Source organism: Tinamus guttatus, unplaced genomic scaffold, assembly GCF_059628265.1.
Source record: "Tinamus guttatus ecotype Peru unplaced genomic scaffold, ASM5962826v1 Tinamus_guttatus_pri_ptg000197l, whole genome shotgun sequence".
In the NCBI taxonomy this organism is placed as follows: Eukaryota; Metazoa; Chordata; class Aves; order Tinamiformes; family Tinamidae; genus Tinamus; species Tinamus guttatus.
This window is the reverse complement of record NW_028288731.1, coordinates 5,549,515-5,572,532: the sequence shown is the minus strand read 5'-3', so window position 1 is coordinate 5,572,532 and position 23,018 is coordinate 5,549,515. Positions and strand designations below refer to the sequence as shown.

Below are 23,018 nucleotides of genomic sequence, written 5' to 3'. Positions count from 1 at the left end.
TAAACACAATAAATATATATCTGCTTTCAAAGGACACTTAAACAAGTCATGAGGATTTACGTGAGTACAGTACATTTAAGTTCAAGTGCAAAAAAAATAACTAGTGGCTAGTTATCGATGTTTCGTCTTGTGTTCTATGGTGCTGGTCCCGGGCCCCAGGGGTTGCAATAAAAGCGCAGCTAAAGCACAGCTAGGGGAGATCCTGCGCGCACCCGGGCTGGCTGGATTTCCACGTGGGTGAAACTCGGATCCCTCTTCCATCCCAACTGCGGCCCCCTCACCCTGTGCCCCGGTGCCACTTGCACCCGAGTCGCTGTGCCGGCTGCACGGGCCAAGAGCAGCCCCTGCCCCAAGGAAGGCCTCTCATGGCACCCTGCTTCCAGGAGGGCTGAGCAACTCCCGACCACTCCTGGAAAAGCGGAGCACTCGGCTTCTCCCAGGATCGAGCTCCTAACATGGGCCAGTGGGCCAGAACCCCGCGCGCTCCCACCTCCAGTCCAGGAATTCTCCTTTCAGCAGCAATTTACACTGGGCATCAGCAACTGAGCTGCCACAGTGAACAATTAAAAGCATGACAAATGTAATTTCAAAGTCTTCCAGTGTCTTGACATTGGGCAAAGCAGTTTTCCAAAAATACTGCTGCTTAGCTACATTTCCTTCCTCCTGAGAATTTCTCATCTTACTCGACTTTTGCATCGACAATTCCCCCCTGAAATCCTAATCATTATGATTTACAGGTACCTCATCCCTGCCCTCCCATCTTCCCCAGGCACTTAAAGCTTATGGTTTTCTTAAATAAATACCCACAGTAACAACACTTCATTAAATAAATCACTGTATAGATGATTAAATAGAAACTAAAGCTAGTGTGTCCATTGAAAACCTTGATCAATCTCATCTTGTGCAATCTTCATCAGATTATTGTCTTGATACAGCTCCCAACCTAAAGTTACACGAATACAAGCGCAAGCCCCAGCTGAGATCTGCAAGCCCAGAGGTTACCTTCTCTGAAGCCCTTCCCGCAGCTCTTCTTGATTCACTGCTACACCAGCTCAGTATCTCTGCTCTGCAGACTAGGCCCGTGTCTCAAACATAATAATACTCCTTCAACACACAGGCTGTTTTACTTAATCCATCACCACAACATGAAGATAGGCTTGCTAAAGCTATTCTGTTTCTGAGAAATCTTTACAGGGACAGTTTCAGGCTGTTCCTGCGTTTATTGGGTCTAATATTTTCTAAGAGACTACGCAGGGAAATTCAGTTTCTCTCCTAAAAAGCCTCTTTGTTTTAGGAACAAATTAAAAGGAAAAAAAAAAAAAAAAAGCTGACCAAGTCAGACACTGTGCCTGAGGAAGTGAGACGCGAACGCCCCTTTTCTGCGGATTGCAAAGAAATCCCCTACCGTTTGACTAAAGTTTAGCCAGGGAGCCAAGAATTTTTCCTATGGATAGATCCCACTGCACCACTTCCCTGGAGCCTCCCAAACTTTCAGCTTGCCAGCTCCTGTTGCCCTGTGTGGTCATATGCATATTCTTTATACAGCTGCAAGCTTGCTCTGCATCATGTGATGATCATTAAGATGAAGGCAGTGCTACTTTAGAGCTCTAACTCCGGCGTTTCCCAGATGAGAAGCACAATTCCATGCACTGGCTTGGGTAAGACGAGCGGCACTCAGGGCCCTCCCGCGGCGGGCCGAGCGTCACGGTCCAGCCCGACACGGCCGTCCCCTGCTTGGGGATCCGCTGCTGCTGCTGGCGCTGAGCTGGACCGCCCAGGATCTGTCGCGTTTTGGGGTTGTCCTGGGGAGCCGCCTGGCGAAGCACCGCGATTCTCACTGATGTTCTAGAGAGAGGAGAGCATGGCGGGCACAAAGTGAGTGCGAGCGCTCACGGCACTGTCCCCCGCGCACGTCCCCAGCTGCCTTCGGTCAGGTCTGCAATTTCTCCAAGCACTTAGGCTGAATGCCCACTACACAGCAAGTCAACTGAAAGCAGCAAAACCAAAGCAGCACGTTCAAACCCAGAGGATGCTCACAACAAGCAGGCAAGGGCTTACCTTCCATCTCTTTTCCTAACTGCGCTCCCCCAAGAAGCATGCGAAAAACAAATTAGTTGTGTTTCAAGGGAAAAAAGTGACATTTAAAAGCGTTCAAACATCATTGTTATTTTGACCCATGGATTCTGTAAAGGGTATTTGATGCTCCTTGTACGTTGCCTGCTTCAGCAATGCCTCTCTCCCCGCGACGCTGCTCCGCCTCTCGCAGGGCAGCGCTGCAGGATGCCCTGCATCCAGTCTGCTCAGCCAGGCCCCACTGAGAAACTGAGAGCACATCTAGGCACAAACACCAATTACAACCCCCAGGAGCAAAACAAGCCTTCATAGTGACACAGGCTCTGTAACTAATCCCATTTTCTGTACACTAATCCTCCTTAGAGATTAATTATTTTCATGCACATTTTAAGGTGGTTTATTAGACAAAATTAGGGACAGATCTGGGGAGACTTTTTCTAGTTTCAGTATTTCACTACTAGCCTAAAATGACTGTGTGAAGAGAAAACAGAAGAGCTTTGGGGCAGGTCTGTGCTCTTGGAAACCTGAAATGGGAACAAGAAATTGCCTTTGTAGAACGGGAATGGAGGAAGCAGCACAGTGTGGTGCAGTGAGGTTTAGCACATCAGCAAGAGCTACTTTTAGAGCAGCACTGTATTGTTACAGGAACGAAAGGATGGAGATGAGATGATATACTTTGAAGATACCAATGAACTCCAACAGGCAAGAAATTCTTCTTGGCTACTTAATAATTCTCAGGGAAGCAGCTGAGTGGTTTTAAGACATGACTGCAAAACATCCTCTTCTTGATGGCTACACAGCACTCTCTATCACTGCTTTTCTCCGACTTTTAAATCGGTACAGCTAATACTAGAGCAAACATCTCGAGGGCACTTACCACTAGGAAGCAGAGTGATTTATCATAGTGTTACTTTTCAGCATCACTATATATTAAAAAAAAAAAAAAAAAAAAAGCAGACAAACAACAACAACAAAAAACCCAGAGTTCCTTAGTGCGTTTAAACAAGGTCACTCCAGATAAGACATCGGATACTAGAGATTCATTAATGGACAGCTGGGGCACATGCTCTTCCTGCAAGTCAGTTTAGAGACCCAGGAAAGCTCAAAGGAAAACTAAAGCTAATGTCCCTCTGAATATATTTCCAGTAATAAAGACAAAGGAAAGAGGCAGGAGAGAGCTGCTCAGGTGAAATTCCTGCACACCATGCTCAGCTGATTCAGTCCTCTCCCAGATTACTCACTTCCAAAGACAGGAGTTGTAGGGACTGCATTTCTGCGCTCACAGGCACCAGGTGCACAAGGGGAAACCTCTCTGCTCTTTCCAGCAAGCTAACATAATGGTTTCAACACTGCCCATCCTGTTCTTAAAACCTGAGCATTTTCCTGCTTTGCTTAACCAGTATGCTTCAACTGCGCCAAGGAGGCCCCAGGAACCGGACATGCTAAGTCACGGATGCTCCCATCTCCATGTGAATAAAGTGAACAAAACCTCCCACCATTTTAGCCTCTACTGAGAGGCTGTGCATCCTAACTCACGTTCATTCATCTTCTTGTTAATTTTCCTAAATGGATAAAACACACATTCCAAATAACACAAAAACAAATGTACGCTTAAAGGGAATTCAAGTACATCTGAGCCAATAAAACAAAATCTAGCTACTCCTACTGCACTATATATCAGGGTTGCAGCTTTATCTGCTACAGTATTTCAATTACTGTTTTACAGCTCCAAATTGATGATGAGCTGACAGAGAATGCTTGTGAAGTATGAGCAGATTTACCCAGCTACTGAGGTCTTTCGAGCATCCCACAGAATGGTTTTTTTTTTTTTTACCCTTCATCATTCAGCTCATGTAAGAACTCTCTATGTATTAGAATATTACCTGCAAAGGCTGATTCTCGGGAGCTGGGCTGGTTTTGGATAGCTTAACCAGCTCTTTTATCTGGCAGATGGCATAAGCTAAGGTGACCCAAGGAGAAGAGCTGATCCCCCAGGCAGGCTTGTTCACGTCCTCCTGTTCCTCTTGGTGCTTGGTTTTCTTCAGAGGGAGCCTGGGCTCAGCCCGAGGCATGATATCTTCTGACTGCTGCTGGACAAGGTCAATAGTTGCTATCGGAACAGGACTGGAAGGCACCGGGATCCTCTCTGCCAGCATCGTCTTTTCTGGAGATCGACGTGAAATAATCATCAGCAAAAGCCTAATAACTCTTAAAAACCAATTAAATACACTTACAAAAGCAGGCGGTGAACACAAGGCGATTCTTGCTGTCACAAAATGATTGTTAACGCCCTGAGAGCAGACCGCAGGGCACAGACAGACACGGAACATCAGAGCCTCGTTAGGGGAACACTGCGTGACGCTCCTTACGAGCAGCGCAGCTCTGCGGCCGCGGGGACGTACCTTGGGCTAATGAGTAACAAGTGACCCATTTGTTCCCAGCTACCTACTACGCTTGCTTCTTCTCATGTTACTACAAATGTACAATAAGTCATTTTCATGGTAAATGTAAACTTAAATATTTTACTCCTGTGGCAAACTTCTTGCTCTGCATAAACCCTGCATCTTACAACTCACGGCCACAGCTAAACGCGATTCAGAAGTGCTCAGTGAAGTCCTATGGCCTACGTCATCTCATACCTGCTTCTGACCTTAAAGTTTCTACACACACTGCGAAATTAAAATGTTTATCACAGAGGCTTAGATGAAAGCAGACACAATACCACAGATTTCCTTCTTTTACATCTTTGGTCTTCTGATGGTCTGAAACAGTTTTCACAACTGTCTCAGAACACTACTCAAATATAACTGCTACAGTCCAACACAGTGTGCCCCTCAGTCCTGAGGAGCCAGGGCATTTATACTTAAAATATCCAAAACTTTCCAACCATCTGTTTAATTACTTTTTGTGTAACAAGCTGCATGTGGTTTACGAGTCTGTACATACACTGTAAATTTGAGGAATTCTTTTTTTTGGAGTAAAAATACTGCATAAAAAGATGTTTATTTTCAAATTTATATGACATATTTTGTTTACACACAGTGCATGTTTTGAGCAGTGGCTCTAAGTTCTCTAGTAGGTAAGGAACAAAGACTAATCCTGCAAACACTTAAGCTCATGCCTAGCTTTACTCACGCAAATAGTCTTGTTGAGATCAACCTAATTACTACAAGACTTAAAATTAAGATACATTCTCTTAAGATGGGTATTGAATTTATCTTAAGGGGAAACCAAAGACTGAAAAAAACTCCACAGATTTAGAGCACAAGGAACAAACTCTGGTTTTGTAGGTTTATGCATAGCGACGGAAAATGTTCACCTTTCCATTTCTCTCCATTATCATTTGAACTGGGGTGAAGAACATTCTAGCAGAATAAATATTTAAATACTTCAGTACAGGCAACTTGATAACTATTCAAGGACCGTTTATTTAATACTCCAGCTCCAGAAAATGATCTTTCATTTCATACTCAGTGCCAAGCATATTAGAAAATAAAATTTGGGTTAAAAAAAAAAAAAAGAATAAAGGAGATAAAAGCTTATGCAACTTTGCACAATTACACAACAATTCCATTTTTTTTTGTTTGTAAAAATTAGATTTACGCTGAATTCTTAACCTGGCAGTAAGTTTACATTTGGGGTTAGCCTTTGCACTACTAATAAAAGCCCCTCGTGTGATTTCTGGGATGGCTGGGACTGGCAGAGCACGAACGCTGGCCAAGGCTGACGCAAGCGTGGCCACTCATTGCAGCTGCCAGAAGCCACACCTGAGAGGGCACCAAAGCACTGAACTATATTAACTTTACTCCTGTTAAAATCCAAGAACTCAGTGCTGCACATTTTCCAGTAGCAACACCATTTCGTTCATTAGTCAGGAAAAAGCCTCTCATCTGAAAACAAGATAAATCGAGAAAAGATGCCACACAGAACAGGTTGAAGTGGCAGGGAGTGACATCTGGAGATACCACTTCCATCATATTTAATTTTGCAGTATCTCAGTGACAGAAATATTTACCTTCTTCTTCATCAGGAACCAACAGCCACTGGATCAGTGCAAACAGAAGAAGAATCACTAAACAAGCCATTCCTATTCCCCTGAATGTCGCAGCAGGACCTGTGAAGAGAGATATATTTTTATTTAATATATATACTTATATATATTAAACTGAGACTCTACCTAACAAAAAAAGTAATAAATAAAGATAAGCCATCTTAATGTACTCTGCAGGTATTTCTCATCCCATATAGACTCTTGTTAGGTTGTTTTATTGCATTTTCTTCCTTCCTAACACTTTTCCTTAACAGGTCTTGCATAGGATTTTAACTCAATAATTTCATTCTCATTTCTTGATCAAGGGGCTATATAGCATCAACCTATTCCCTCACAAAGGATTAGTTAATAGATTTGCTCACACAAATACAAAGATTATCAAGATGTAGCATGTTTAATCCATCTGACATAAGTCATGAGAAACCTGGTCTGAATTCGGTGTTGATCCTACTTCCATCAGGAGTCTGGACTGGAGAACTCCAGTCCCTTCCCACCCACATGACCCTGTGATTCCAATATTTATACCAAGTGCTATGTTTGAAAAGCAAGAGTAAGAAAGCTTAGCTATACTTAGGATAGTGTAAGTCAGCAGTTTGCTAAACGCAGAAATTCAACTGAAGTCCTTGAGTACATCTTTTTCTTACCAAAGTAGTTGACCAGAACGCCGCCGACCATGGCTCCGCAGCCTCTGCCCAGGCCCAAGTGCAGCCCCTGCAGGATGCCCTGGGCCGACGTGCGCAGCTCCGGCGGCACCGCCGCGCTCAGGTACGAAATACAGGCGGCCCAGATGGCTGCGTGGGTCACACCTGGCAAGGCAAAACAGTGGGAAGTGAGCACAAGTGAGAGCAAGAGCTCTCTGGCTCTTCTGCCACAAGGAAGGAGGCACAAAGCCCATAAAAATTCAACCTATCAGCAAAAAATCCAATTCAAAATTCCCCTTCTCCCTCCCCTGACACCCAACCCCAAACTCTTCCCGAGCACAGCACTGACAAGCTAAAGCAGACGGAAAAAGGAGCGTTTAGGGAGATGCTGCAGAAACAAAACAGCAGTTCTGGAGCTTGTTATGCAGTAAATAAGCCTGAACTATTTTGCCACCCTCAGACTGAGTGGGAATATTTATTCTCCTTTCAGCACAAGTTAAAATAGTATTCACACTTTACCATTGCCTAGACATTTTAAGCTCTACTGCCTAATTTAAAATAAAATAAAATAAAAAAAGGCAAAGGCATAACTGATGATCCAATCACCCTGGTCCTCTGTTCTTAACTTACTGAAGCAGTCGGCCATATAATAGGTACCATAATAATTACTTTAGGACATGTAATAATGACTTCGCAGTTAGGCTGAAGATTCATAAGGGTAAGCCAGCACACTGTTTTATAACACACAGAATAACTTGGCTTTTGCTTAGCAAAAAAACAATAAATAACACAAGAAGTCAATGTAACTGGTGCACATCTGAGGCCCACAGGGCTGTACCCTTTAGCTTAACGCCAAGCCTCAATAAAAATTGTCCAATGCTTGGTAATGGAATTGTTTTTACTAATAGGACATCATCTCATAGGAAGGAAAAACAAAGAAACAAAAAGTCACATCAGGCCCAGTGTATTTTACCCTACTATTTATGGTTTAAGGCTTTAAAATATAGAGATTTTCCATTGAAAAAGCTCCGAGTTTTAAAGCTCCTTGGATGTTTTCTACTCTTGGTTTTTGTGTTAATGCAGATCCCCATATGCACTGCAAACAGGGAGCGAACATCACGGCAGCCGCAAGGCAGAGCTCGCGCAGCCCAGGCGCCGTGTTCGGGAAGAGCCAAGGAGAGCACCGTGAGTATCGGCTCGTACCGGAAAACACTCAGCCTTCCCAGGAATCGACCAGTAAATCAAATTTTCAAGTCAGGCAAACAAAAAACATGGCAGGAATTACTCAAACCATTAGGCATAAGACTACTGTATTTGTTGGAAAAGGCTGTGCTTAATATACAGGCTCTTGTAGGGTTTTTACCTCCAGCAGGAGAATCAGCTAAGACACAGTGTTCTTTGTTCTTTAGAAAAGAAAATTTATTCTCTTTAAAATGAGCTTATCGCACTGGGCTCTGAACATGCAGACATTTAAAAACATATATTATTAATGGGATTTTTATGATGATTATTTACACAATCTGGAATGATTTTAACAATAACTCTTACAAGAAATTCGGTCTGCATTACAGCTAATCATGCTTTGTTTGAATTTAAAGAAATTGCTCCCATTAAACATATTTTACCACTACTTGCTATAACTGCTAATCTTCCTCGGCCACTTGGACTACAGCACTAATGCTTGGGACAACCCTAGTATTATGCTCAGAAAAACAATAGTAAACTTCAGCCAAGAGCTGCGGCCTAATTTACTTGCATTTCTTTAACTACTTCCATTTTCTGGCAACACAGAATTTGGACATACATAGCTAGTATAATAAAACATATTTTAAAAAATTATTTTAAAACATAATTGCAGTCAACTGCAAAATGAACATTCCTTGCATGTTCGGAGAGTAATGACATTCAACATTTTATATACGTGTTTACCATACACGTACCTGTAAAAATACCTTGAAACTTTCAGTCATTCAAGTTTCAACCTAAGCCCCTGTTTTCACACACAAAATAAATACAGACATATAAATCCTATGGAGTCAGGACTAAGAAGTGAGGTTAAAGCTCCTCATTTGCTCCTCTGAGAGCATAAAGCACTCCAGAGCTCTGCTTAGGCTGACAGCAGCTGAAATACAGGGTGGTTCAAGCTGCCTTTGACAGGCACAGTCTGCAGTCATCTTCCAGACAGCTCTCCGTGCCCTTCAGCATGGGGATAGCAATTCCTGTATTTCAGAAATACATTAAAAAACCAAAAGTCCTTCCCAGACCCAGCTGAGTTGCTGAGCCTACAAGCCATGAGTTGCTGGCACAGGAATTTGCTGAGGATGTGGGAGCTTCCTAGGAAGAGGATTACGTTCAGCTACAATACGGGCTTCACCAAGCAGGCCATGCAGTGCTCACTTCCCTTGGGCTCAGAGAATTGAAATTTGCTAATTGCTGCAAAAGAACTAATAATAATAATAAAACAATATTGGAGAAAATGAATAAAAGCAAGAGAGGAAGGGGAACGAATGGACAAAATACCCCCAAAGAGCTTCTGGAAAGGAGACCCCATGCTCCCAATGAACGCTGCTACTGGGACGTTACAAACACGGTGGCAGCAGTTAGTGACATCTACACTGTGTCCAGGAACGTGAGGTCCTCTAACAGCAACCACAGATGAGATGCAGGCTCAAAAGTGCATATAAAACATGCGGAGGGATTTTATTGTTTGCTGTGGTGCCTTCTTTTTTTCCTTTTAAATTTTTATTATTATTCTGGCTTGCTGACTATACACGACTGCATTTTTTTATATATATTTTTAAACAAGATTGTAAAGTGTAAATGTGTCAGCAAGGCTAGACAGATACACTTTAGTAGAATGATTTATGAGAAAGTATTATTTAGCAATTCCATGTTTTTTTTTTCCTTGAAGCTCAATTGCTCCAGATAACACCACACAAAAGAGTCTCTTAAAAGAGTCCCCTCATAGCATTTCTGCATAAGCAGAGCTATATAATAAAAAATCACAATAAAATTTCAGTAGAATAAATAGGAGATACAAAGGGGAAGATAATTCCTTCTCAGCTGTAACTGTAGGATGCAAGAGATAAATTTATGGCTCTGTTGTGGAGACATAAGCTTCTTCCCCTGTGTTTTGAGTCTGGATATGATTAAAGTAGAATTACTTGCAATGCCATATATACCCTCCCTAGATGTTTAAGCAGGCAAGAGTATTCATAACACATACTTTCTTCAGGTTCTTTGTCATACTTTCTTTTCAACACTTGGCATGAGAGATGAAATATCAGTTTGATATTGATAGTGGTGGTTTTATATCGTTTCTTTCTTGATAAAAAATCAGAAGCTTGCTGTGACAATAGATAAAAACACAAACCATTTCTGTTGGTAAGGAGCAAAGGAGCCAGGACAGATGGATTTCTTTCTACCTATATTTAGAGATCAGCAGAGTGCTCTCAAATGGCATTTTATAACTCAAGTGGAAATCCACCTTACAAAGATTTCTGTAAATGTAATAGAAAAAGTTGGTTTAAATTCAAATTATGCTGCACAAAGAAAATTTAAAGCCTCTAAGGACAAGCTGTAGAGAACTTTCTCTGCAGTATTTTATAAAGCCAAGATACTGGCTTTAGGAAAGATGGCTCGGTTAATTTTAAAGGCAGAGAAAACATTTTACGCATTTAAACAAACCCTTCTCTTTCAAGCCTCCAAATCCAGATTCACTATTCTCCAACACTGAAGAAAGAAAGGAGGAGAGAAGAAGAAAGATGCTTAGATTTTTTTGCATCTGGTTGGGTAGTGAAACACACCACGAAGGGGGAATAAAGCTGACATAAATTGTAAGAACAATTTATACATTAACAGGTCAATCTTCTTTGACAGCACAATGTGAGAGCAGGAGTCCAGTGACTTCGCATAAACCACATCTTTGCCCTTCAGTCATGCACAGGGCTGTTAACTTAAAGACACTCTGCTAGAACTGACAAAGCTTTTAAGAGAAATTCCTCTACAGTTATGAAAACCAAATATTCTAACGTTGCATACTACGTTGCACGTAGAATACCACTGCAAACCAGCTGCAAAATATTTTAACAGAGGCAAGATGACCCAAACTATGTTCTTCGTCCCTTTTTGTTTTTAAAGCATCCCTTCAAGTACCGTGACCTTTTGCTTTAATGAAGTTCATATTTATCCAGCAAACAGGATTTGCAGAAGGTGTGTCCTCAGTTCGTGTTTCTGTCTCTTTGTTTAGTTAAAGGGCGTGCTAGTCTTTCATGGTTCTGTTTCAATCAACAGGGAACTGAATGCAATCAAATGCTAACTCGCCCTTTTGACGTCAAATATTTTCTGAGATAAACAATAATGTCTCAGGAAACTGGGTTTTTGGAGATATTTGTGGTTGAAGAGAGAAAGAGCAGACTGCTACTTAATCACAGTTCAGCTGAAAACAATATATATATATATATATATGAAAGCATATGATCTTAAACAGGAAGGCCATTAGTGTACTGCAGTGTACTGCCTTACCTTGAAGTACTTCCATAGGGAGAACAGTCCAGGCATTTTCCAGATATGAGATGTAAATGTAGCGAGCTGTATTGCAGGCCAGGCCAATATAGAGCACTCTGAGGAAGGAAGGAAAATAGCTATCATAAGGGTTTGTCCTTTCCTTGTTTGGTCTGTTATAATATGCCCTGCTGCTTTGGAAATCATTTGCACGGGTACAGTTTGCTTGCCTGAAGCATTTGCTCAACAAATAAAAATGTTCCCTTTAAGACTCACATGCAAACATAAACTCTCCTCTTGTCTATGACAAATGCACATAATATTCAAAACGAGTAATGTTAAACAACACTTCAAAGTCTTACTGGAAAAAAATCAAAGGGGCCAAACAGATCCACTGAACTTTTATAGTTTCATTCTTAACACATTCAAAAATTGTTCCTCTTTTCTAAGCATCCAACTGTCAATTTTTCCATTTTAATATGGAGGTTTCTAGTACACAAATTAATTTTATCCTGATCAATATGAGAGCATCTTCCCAGTATCTGCAAACTGCTCAGAACTACTCTGCAACACATCCCACAGAAACAGTCTGGTTTAAAGCAACATGCCTCAGGATAAAACTTCATCAGCCTGTTGAAAAGCAGCAGATGCTACATCTCAGAAGCAAGAGAGAAAAGCTCTGATAACAATTTTTCAACACTGAAGAACAAAAAAGATTTTCACAGGGCATTTCCCATTGCACCAGGTGACGTTTTCCCTTCAGTTTTCAGATTTAGCTTAATTTACCTTAATATTTGACATGTTACTCACTCATCCAGCTGTCTCTTACTTTGAGGTGGACTTTAGGAAACACAGACATCATTTCAAGTATATTTTTGGCTTGAGAACAGAGGCCATTGCAACCTTCAAAGGTTTTCAAAAACAGGGGCGATTTATTGCTCAAATAGAGGACTCCAGTGTTTTTTGTTAAGCCCTAATTTGGCGCAAGAAAAATATACAAAAAAAAGTAATTTTGACAGGAAGTTGCTTTTCCCCAAAACCCCACATCAGGCCAAGCTACGTTGTGCCCAGATGCATGTGAGCTCCATCACCAGCTGGAGCAGGCTGCCTTTACACAGCATGTCAAGGAGGAAACAAGGGAAGCCATTAAAAGGTGGGCTATTATATGAGAGAGAGACCAAACTTCATCTGCATCCCATTCATTCCAAGTCTTATCCTCCTCTTTAGTGACTACTATTCCAAACAAGTAACCTGGCTCCTTTTACAGCCAAGCTTAATGCAATCCTTCTGACCCGTGTTACAACACTGCCCAGAAGAGAGAAGGAAACCCGAGAAGGAGCCAAAGACCTAACGTAGTTGGAGAGGTCAGGCAAGCACATCACCATCAACCTGTTTTCCCACATCTGCACTCAGATGCACCCAGCCTTTTGTTCAGGACTTTTGTGGACTCCTGTCAGCTTAATTTCACTTTTGTCAAGCAAAAAGCTCAACTATCCAGCAAGAACCTTCTTTCCAGCTTAGCCATTCACTGCAACATCCAGACGGGCACTGGGACAGAGCTCTCCTCCTCCATCATCACCCCACGGCCACTGAGACACCCGGCTCCTTCCCCTGCCTCTCCCTCCAGGGTATAGATGAAGAACAGCTTGGAGTTTATAATTAGAGCTATTTGGTCCGGTTTTACCTTTTAATTTAATAAAAATATGCAAAATTACATACATAGTCTAAGTTATTCATGAGGCGATTTCTATAATTACGCTTTTGGAGGGGTGCAGCACGTGAAAACTTGGTATATTTACAGAATATTTCAAAAACCTATTTATAGCAACCACTTCGGCTCTTTATCAGACCTAAATAGATAATGTACACAGATGTTCCTTATGAACACTATCTGCAGTATCCACAGAGATCCCACATTCAATTTGCAGGTTAAACACTTCAAGCACTGAATCTATTATTTATTTTATGAAGACGAAGCTGTTTACAGGCACAACCAGCAGTCTCTGCTTCCCACAAAAGCTCACATGCTGAAATTAGGGTCAGACACATTCAAGTTTAACCACAAGCAGAAGGTTATTTTCAGAGATGAACAACATATGCCTAAATTCAAGGGCAACTATGACTGCTTCTACACAAGACACCATTTCCATGGTACCAAAACATTCAATAGCAGTTTGGTGGTTTTTTTTTTTTTTTTTTTTTTTACATCTGCATCACCATATCCTCTCAAAGAACTTGTGGCCTTCACTACACCTTCTCATGACTCACTTCTGAATTATTTAGTCTATATTTACATGCAAAATCTATACAATCTAAGAAGGAAAGATTGAGCGTCTACTTACGGGAGTCTAGCAACCTTGGGTAAAGATATGTACCTGCAGACCACCAGTTCTCACTGATGGGAGAAAGAATATCCGTAACAGGGAGACGGACACGGAACTATGTGCAACTGTGTCCCGTGCTCTAGGTGAGCCAGCTTGGGCAGGCTGGTTGGGCTGGATGGTCTTTAAAGGTCCCCTTCAACCTCCACCATTCTGGGATTCTGGAGCCAGCAGAGTACAAACCCTGAACTCCTGTACATGATATTTCTATTTTTTAGTTTGCCTTTTCTTGAACAAGCCCTACTTTATATAACAAAGTTCTAAAGCTGGAGAAGGGCAACCAGGAGGTGACTGCTCATCAACTTCAATGACTAAACATGAATAAGCACTAGAAAACATTAAGATATAACTAATCTGCATTTCCAGGTATATCTATAAAGCATATTTCATTGCAAACAGGAGATAGTGTTTTACCAACTTACATTGATCCAATCTGGGATTTATAGGTTTGCCAAACCAAAAAAGAGGAGAAAAAAAAAAAAAAAAACGCTTATTTCAACTTACTCATGAGCCTATTTTTCTTCCATTCTTTTCCTCTCTTTGAGGTCTAACCCGAATGCTGTACTGTAACAATACACACTGAAAAAAAGATACAGATACCCTATATCTTCAGCTATCAAGATTACGATCTGTTCTCAGCACTCCTCCATCATCAGACCCTTCCTCCAGTCTTTGCATGCAAAGCATCATATGTTTGCAAATTCATTCTTGTTAAATCCAAAGACTAAAAATAAAAGACAGGCTCAAAGTAGAAAGACCACTCTTACTTATTAAAAATAAAACAAAAATACAAATCCACTATCTCTTTGGTGATCTCCAACTACTGTGCAAAGCATCTCAAACATATTTTTAGCAGAAGTCAAATAAATCAAAAGATTCATCCAAATAAAAAGCAAAATGAAAGTCCCATAAGCAAACACACAGAAAAGGCCCAGAAAAAGAACAGTGTGATGGGGTGGCTGGAAACAGGCTGGTATGTAAATGACTGTGTGATTGTAACCGGGGTATGTGGAAAAGGCTAAGAGCACAGGGAGTTCTGCGCTCACATGCGCGCTGTGCCTGAACCAATATAGAAAACCTTTATAATTACATTAACTGAGATCACCCTATGTCTTCCCTCCCTGGATTTTTTTGAATAGTGAATGGGCATAAGACATGCAGAAATTATATCAAATCACTTCTGAATTTAGAGAAAAAAAATATGCATCAGTAATGTTAAGTAATCGGTCCCATCTACCAAGGGAAAATAGCTGGAGCAGGCTGCCTTTATGCAGCACGTCAAAGAGGAAATAAGGGAAGTCATTAAAAGGTGGGCTATTATATGAGAGACCAAACTTCACCTGCATCCCATTCATTCCAAGTCTTATCCTCCTCTTTAGTGACTACTATTCCAAACAAGTAACCTGGCTCCTTTTACAGCCAAGCTTAATGCAATCCTTCTGACCCGTGTTACAACACTGCCCAGAAGAGAGAAGGAAACCCGAGGACGAGCCAAAGACCTAACGTAGTTGGAGAGGTCAGGCAAGCACATCACCATCAACCTGTTTTCCCACATCTGCACTCAGATGCACCCAGCCTTTTGTTCAGGACTTTTGTTGACTCCTGTCAGCTTAATTTCACTTTTGTCAAGCAAAAAGCTCAACTATCCAGCAAGAACCTTCTTTCCAGCTTAGCCATTCACTGCAACATCCAGACGGGCACTGGGACAGAGCTCTCCTCCTCCATCATCACCCCACGGCCACTGAGACACCCGGCTCCTTCCCCTGCCTCTCCCTCCAGGGTATAGACGAAGAACGGCTTGGAGTTTAATTAGGAGCTCTGTGGTCCGGTTAAGTAATCGGTCCCACTTATCAAGGGAAAAAGAACAAGAACTGCACAGACATTTCATTGAAGTAGGTAGCACAGTGTTGCAACTAGCAGCCCAGAGCAAGGGACTGAGCCCATAAGCAGCTCTACCAGGCTGTAGCACCTGGAGCCTGATCACCATGGCACCTGCAGCAGGGACACCTTCCCAACTGAGCACGGAGCAAGCAAGCACTGGCTAGGAAGAGTAGCTAAGTAGGAGGCTTCCAGAACACTGCTACTCACGGGAAAAACAAAGCTAGGCAATTAATTGAAATGATATTTCAAAACAAACGATCCTTGATCAGGAGGCAGTTTAAAAAGATCCCTAGGAGATCAGGGAACTAGGATGTCTTTTGGAACCATTTACAGAAGGTCACATTGCCAGCAAAACATGTGTGCTAACATGTAACTAAAATGCTAGGGAAACTTTTCAGTGGAATTTCAAAACCAAAAGGAAATCCTTAAAATAGATTAATTTGAATTTCATGTTGTAACACAAGGCTAGGCCAAACCCTGAACGTTTTTTTTGCATCACTATTTAACAACTGTGAACTTCTCCTTACCTGATATGACCAACCAATTCGATCAGCTTGTGACTGAAGAAGTAGGCAGTGAGCTCAGACACGTGGCTAAGCACAGAACAAACTCCGAAGAGAGTGGTCGTGCCATTCAGGTCTTCCAGGTGCCAGTAAAGGAAGGTGAACACGAAGCCATATCCAAATCCCATGAACCAAGCCACAAAGAGCACAGAGCTGTACTGGATACTACACAGCAGCTTTATCAGATCCCAAAAACTGAAAGACTGCGACTGGCTCACGCTAGTGGGGGTGTTATCAGAGGACTCGTTGGAGGTGTTTCTGTCCACCTGCGATATCTCTACTTCTTTTCTCTTATTTTCATCTTGCTTGAAGTGCACATAATGAAATCGGAACTGGGTGGCCACAATTAATGCCATTGTCATCAGAACGCCAAAAACTATGAAGACTATCCTGTAGTTCTTGTACTCGGGGGCTTTGCATCCTTGCCCTTCAATGGCCACTTCGCTATGGGTATAGTCAATGCCAATGCCCACAGAGAGCATGGCCAGCCCCCAGCCCAGAGAACCCCACATACGCTGCAGCCCATAGCGGTCCCTGTGTTTGCCGAGGTATTGCAGAGTTACCGTGTCCACGATAGTAACGGAGGAAGCACTGAAAAACTCTCCTATGATGACAACCAGAAGAATGAGGAGGAAGATGGCTTCTACTTCTTGATGATCATAGACAAGCACAGCTTGGTCTGACGGCATCGGCTTTGTGGTGCTGGCAGCTGGAGTGCTTCTCTGAGACATATTTCCTGGTGAGACTGGGCTAGTGGTCGTGTTTTTTGACATGAAATGGGTGCTGTTTTCCAAGGCAAAATCCATGTTGGTGCTCTGAGTAGGTAACAGGAATGTGATTTCAGGCCGAGCTGTCCCTGTTGTTTCCAAAGTGACTGGGTTGGAGGTGAAGAGATCTCTCCTCCCACGGACTTTCTGGGATGTGGTATTTGCTGTGACAAGCAGGGAAGAAAGCGATGCATTTTGCAGAACTGTTGTTAAATGGCTGCTTGCATTGGTAGGATGCGCTGGGGGAAGGCCCTTTGGTAGGCACCGTAAGGTGGCTGGTCGAACAAATCCAATCCCCAGGTTAAACAAAACCCAGCATAGCAGTGAAAAGAGAAGGACGATCTTCCCTTTCCTAAAGCGATCTGCCACCACCCCCCAGAATGGGGCACTGCAGAACTCAATGAAGTACCTAATGCCCACCAGAAGTCCGCTCTGGCTGGGTGACATGCCCAGCTGCTTGTAATACACGGGCAGCAGCGGGTAGAGAGAGCCATATGCAGAATAGAAGAAAAAATAGAAGACCTTTGAGATCAGAAGATCGTTGTTTATTTTGACACAGTGCTTTTCTAGCCAGTCCAGCTCTTCATCCGGGACAGTGGTTGTCTCTGTTGAAGGGGATTCATTCTGGGGCTGCAGGTCTGCATCCTTGGCAATGCCATTGAAGGGATCGGCAAGCACATACTTCCTCTTCTGTTCCTCTTCGTCGTCTGTTAAAATGGCAACTTTATCATCAGCTGCCATGGCTTTACCGCAGACATCCAATATTTTGTGTGCACTGAGAAACTGCTGCTACCCTATGGAACAAGGGAAAGAGACCATGGTGAGGTGACACACGTGGACAGACGTGCAATGCTAGTCTAGTCGTCAGGGACAAGCACAACCAATGGTTTACTGCCCTAAGCAATAAACACAGCATGTACCATCAGGGCAGGGAAGGCCATTTGCCTGGACAGGGGGGACACAGTAGGTTCAAGAAAAAACAGATTTTATGATCAAGGCTGTTCTTCCATCAGCAGCCTTAACATGGCACCTTTTGTGTCCAAGACAGGGAAAATGTGTATATTCAAAGTTACAGGGGCCATTAAGTGGTACCATTTGCAAGTCTTTTCTTTTGAGTTGTCTTTTCTCCTCCAGTACTGTTCTACGTCCTGTATTCCCACAGGAGCAGAGCAATACCAAAGGACAGGAAAGCCATGATTCCATAATTACACTATGCTACCAAATACATATCCCACTTTGTTAAAGAGCAAAATATTAGCAAAATTACTATCTGAAGGCTGAGGATTAAGCAATCTCCTCTTGAAATATGATTCTCAAAAATTAAATTAAATTTTAAAAAATAAAAGGGTGCCTCGAAGGCATCCAAGACCTGACAACAAAGAAACACAAAGACAGAAATTAAATAAAGGCCCTATAATGATCCTTTCAAGTCAAATTCTGAAATTCAGGAAAGGGGGCTAAGGGGAGGGAATGTGCTAGTCTGTGCACTTGCACTGGGCCTGCAGAGAAATAAAAGGTGGCAAAACTGACGAGCTGCCCTTGAAAACACACCCAAAGCCACCCCTGCTGAGACTCTGATTTCACACAGCTGCTTTCACATTTGCAAGCAACAAGCCATTTGCACAAACCAGGACTAAAACAAAGCTCTACCAATGGACAACCAGCTTAAAACCATTTTGTTAGGCAACTATTCTTTGCCATGCTCGTATCTGTAAATTTAACCTAGGAAAATCAGCTTACACTCATTGCAGACTGAGCATTCAACATGTTTGCGTTCTGTCACCCCTCTGCTGTTTGGATTGCTGCTAAGGACACGCAAGAACTTTGCAAGGACAAAGACTTGGATGTGACATTTTAGTAGTATTCCAGGAGAGCACTGAAGCCGTAGGTATGGAACATACCTCCAGAAAAGGGAGTATATTTTGCAGCTGTGCCCTTGCTATTCTCACAAGCAATGCTTCAATGAAGCTTCAGCCTCTTGTAGCTTCACTGCAAGCATAATTATTTTAAAGCAGTCATGCATCGAGATTGCCAGCTCATTTAAATTATTTAATTATAAGTCAGATTTTATTTCAACAGCAAACCACTGGAAGGGTAATAAAAGGGATTGTGAAATCCACATGTTTCATGCCACCCAATGTACACACAACTAATACTTCTAAAAATCAGCATCCATCGAGAGAGCTGGAACCTTACACTTTTTTTTTTTTTTTTTTTTTTTTTTAAACTTCTACTTCCCTTTCCTGTTGGAAAAGGGCTTCGGTTTCCCAAGATGTATGAAGGTTGAGTATATTAAAAATTGTTATATTTTTAAATCTCACCTGGACGAAGAATTCTAGGAAAAGCATATTTCATAACAGATTTCATAATAAGCTCAGCAAATATTTCCCCTCCCATACAGTGTAAAATAGAGTATCATTAATAACAGGGAATATACTCCTCAGACCCATAAGAGCACCAAGGCTTGTAGGAGCCATACGGCACTCTTCAGTGTTTCGATCACTACTCTGTCCGGGGGCTGGGTTTTTGGAAGTGATTTTATTCAGCAATCTTCTAAAATTCTTTAAAAAAAAAAAATGACAGAGACAAAATGGAATGTCAACTAACTGGTGCTGTTACTGGAAATGAGAAAAAAAAAAAGGAAAAAAGAGTAAACTATGGGTCTTTTCTCCTGAAAACAAAAATACATGGATAGGACAGCAGATTTATGCAAAAACCTTTCTCTTTAGATATAGGCTTGCTCCCCGAACACTTTCACACTTACAATCAGGAAGTGAATCCCTGTTTCGGCATCACCCTGTCACTCCTAAGGTTGCACCAACTCCTTTTTCAAAGCATTAAAACACACATCCTCCCTCCCCCCCCCAAAGAAACCCAACCTGGTTTTGCAGGCACAGGACTCTACATCCCTTGCTCAAAGCTACACAGGAAGTTTGTGGCTGATGTGACTTGACTTGAGCATTAATTTCCGTGCAAGAACGCGTATTCTCCGAGCCTGTTTGCAGGAAAGTACATTCATTTCTTTGCTTTCCTGACTCTGCTGGAGCAGCAGAAGAAAAACCATTTGCTCCAAGGAATTGAGCGATGGTATTTTAGCATTTGCAACAAGCCTCTTTGGCAGGTGGGAGGGACCAGGCAGACACAGGTATGCTCTATTTAGTTAGGTATCTTCTCACGTTTTAAATTGATCCTCACTTGCACCACTTAATAATTAGGGGATTTTTCAAGACCAGAAAGGGCAGAGAGCCAGTCTAGACAAGACAACCCAGCAGGACAACAAGTTCCCTCCAAAACAAAGACAAGTAATAGCGCAAGAAAACACTAGTACTAGAAACTTGGTTCTGCCTTGGAGCCACTCTTCCCAAAGGCTTTGCATTGTGTCTCAAAAAGATGCTAATCACCAGATCTGACTGGGGGAACGAATCCCTGAACCTCTCAAGGAAAGTCCCAAGGCACTTGTGGATTTGTAGGGGTTAAAAATAAACAAAAAAGCATTAAAATGTCACTGCAGACCAAAAAACAATTAGGAGGAGGAGCACTGTGGTTTTTAAATAATGCTTAATTCACCATAAATATTCGATGAGTGGATGTTAGGCTTTGCAAATTCAAGTATAATGAAGCCTCATAAAGCAAAATGTCTAAGACCCTCAAAGTCAGGGTTTGTGTGTAAACAGAATGTGTATATATGTGTGTGTATACATAAATGTATATATTTCCTCTCTTATAATTCCTAGTAACAAAATGCAAGCAGTTAAGAATAACTTTAATCATCCAAGTACCCAGTAAAACAGTTGCCCAAGGTCTGTGTTTACATAGTCTCTGAAAACATACTCTAACATGCTCAAAACGGGAAACGTTAATTAAACTCTCAAACAACACGTAGCTATGACAACCGAAGCAGGTTGGACGGCTGTCTGAATCATGGGCATAACAAAGCCAGCCTATCTGTGACATCAGATCTTACTTTACACCAGTCAGGCTTTTTTTTTTTTCCACTGGAAAATGAGTTTTGAGCACCCATCCTATTCCTCCACTCTGCTTATCTCACTGCTCTCAACTACAAAATACTGCTATCAAGGACTTGCTGCTGCAGTTTCTGTGCAGTGCCTAGCAGAAATTAAGCAAGTCTATAAGAAACTGCTGTCATAAACATGAATAAGAGAGTGTGTTTTCCCCCTTACAAGGGAGTTTCACTCCTATGCAAAAGCCTTGGGTTGTCACCTACATTGAGGCCAAGAAGAAAAACGTTACGCAAAGAGCTGACGTGTGACATAAGAGCCCATACTCTGCATTTACTCCCCCACAGCACCTCACTCTAACACACTTAACTCTTAAGACAGGTTTATTTTGCTTTGCTTGGCCTGCACTTACTTGATGTTTCAGCCTACAGCCTTTTCTCCATCACTTAATACGCACATAAACCCCCACATACTTCAACATGTTTAGTCAATTAGCCCGACGGGCTAAAAATATGTCTCAAGCATGTCAAGATTAGCTATAGAATAAGCTTAAATCATTCTGTAATAGAGTTGAAGTTGCTAAGCTGATACAATAGAACTCGTGTTAACATTAAAGTGCACTATCCGCTCCCAAGCTGCTCAAGAAAGGGCATTAAACGTGCACCTTCGCACTCTTGCTTCCTTTCCCATCCGCATTTTCTGTTCAACGTGTGCAAATTAAGAGTAAGCTATAAGCATATAAGCTATATACATATATAAGCTGTAAGTAACCTATATATATAGGCACACTTTATATATATATATATATATATATATACACACACACCATTTTTTCACCGGCGCCTCAAACTTTTTAACAGGCTACTCCCTGCTGCCCTCCACCTCCCTGAACTTCTCATTCCCAACTCGCCCAGGGCTTCCCAGCGCATTTCCAGGCGCGGCAGCGAAGCCCTGCTCCGAAACGCGAGCCCGGTGCGGCGCGGCGGCCCCGCGGAGCCACCGCGCCCATTGCGGGCACGCGCCGCGCAGGGCCGGGCCGCGGCGGGGCCCGCGCGCCCCGCGCCGTCTCCCCGGGCCCCGCCGCCGCTCGCGGGAGCGCAGCCGAACCCGCTCTGCTGCCAGGGCTGTTATTGCTGCCCGGCGCCGCGCTGCTTACTCGGTGCCGGAGAGCGGGCAGGCAGCCACGGGCACTGCGGGCCGCGGCGCCGGGGGGGAGGCCCTGCGGCTCGGCCGCGCCACTCACCTTGCCCGGGGGCGGCTGCGAGCGGGGGCCCGGCCGCGGGCATCGCGGGCATCGCCGGCACCGCGGGCACCGCCGCCGCCGCGCCCAGGCGCTGCGGGGAGGGACAGGCCGCCCCCCGCGGCGGGGAGGCTGCGCCGCCGCCCGGCGCCGCCTCCGCGCGGGGCGCCGGAGCCGCCCCCTGCCCGGATCATCGGCGCTAATAATATTTGGGAGACGCGCGTTTGTTTTACCCGGCCGCGGCTGCTGGCCTGCCAAGGGCTGCTGCGCCTTTCCCGCCGCCCGTGCCCTGCGTTGGAAATGGCTGCCCGGGGAAGCCAGGAGGCTGCTGGCGTCGGCGCGCTCAGAAGCGGCGTTGCGGGAGCAGCCGGGCAGCCACACAGCGAGAGCCCCCGAGGCCCACGGCCTCGCCTGCTGCTCCGCCGCTTCCAACCGTGTCACATAGGGCATGAGGAATTCAGCTGGTACTGGCAGGGCCTTCCACAGTGTCACTTAAGGAACCTTTCCAGAAGGATGCACACGTACAACTAGCTAAGCTCGGCCAGCGGGGAAATCTCCCTCTCTCCACCTTGAGCCAAAGTGAGCTCGGAAAATAATGGCCATGATGGAGGTGGAAATATCCAGCAAGCCCTGAATGACTCAGGAGGCTGCCAGGACATTGCAGGATAAGTGACTGCGTTTTGTACACAAGAGCTGGGATCCCGGGATATAAAACAAGCCCAGACCTCACAGGGATGTCCGGCGCAGGCAGGTAGCCCTGTGGAAGTTTCCCAAGCGGAGCACACTTCAAACTTCCCCTGACTCCACAGTGCAGCCCAATGTCTTTCGGGAGACACCTTGGTGCATGAGGAGGCTTGTTTATCATCTGCCCAGGCTAACAAAGCTCACTCTTTCTGACACCGAAAACATCCCCTGAGGCTGTTTTAACCACCTAAGAGTAGGGCTTGTACCACCTTGCA

The 23,018-nt window shown here is 43.5% G+C and overlaps 1 protein-coding gene across 1 annotated transcript; it reads right to left on the bottom strand.

Moving 5' to 3' along the window:
- Positions 1-1,674: 1,674 nt before the first annotated feature.
- MFSD6 (major facilitator superfamily domain containing 6) lies at positions 1,675-22,100 on the bottom strand. The gene is made up of 7 exons (XM_088523777.1): positions 22,063-22,100; positions 16,058-17,654; positions 11,290-11,387; positions 6,769-6,930; positions 6,089-6,187; positions 3,957-4,237; positions 1,675-1,845 (listed from the first exon to the last, which is right to left on the bottom strand). Exons 2-7 carry the CDS (start codon positions 17,599-17,601, stop codon positions 1,675-1,677), a joined length of 2,355 nt encoding a protein of 784 aa, XP_088379903.1. The 5' UTR covers positions 17,602-17,654; positions 22,063-22,100.
- Between the last annotated feature and the right edge of the window lie 918 nt (positions 22,101-23,018).

Coding starts and splice junctions, on each gene's coding strand:
- MFSD6 (XM_088523777.1), bottom strand. CDS start 17,601: ATGGCAGCTGATGATAAAGTTGCCATTTTAACAGACGACGAAGAGGAA. Junction 4,238..6,088: donor GGTTCCTGATGAAGAAGAAG/GTAAATATTTCT, acceptor GTCGATCTCCAG/AAAAGACGATGCTGGCAGAG. Junction 1,846..3,956: donor CCGAGAATCAGCCTTTGCAG/GTAATATTCTAA, acceptor TCCTCTCTCTAG/AACATCAGTGAGAATCGCGG.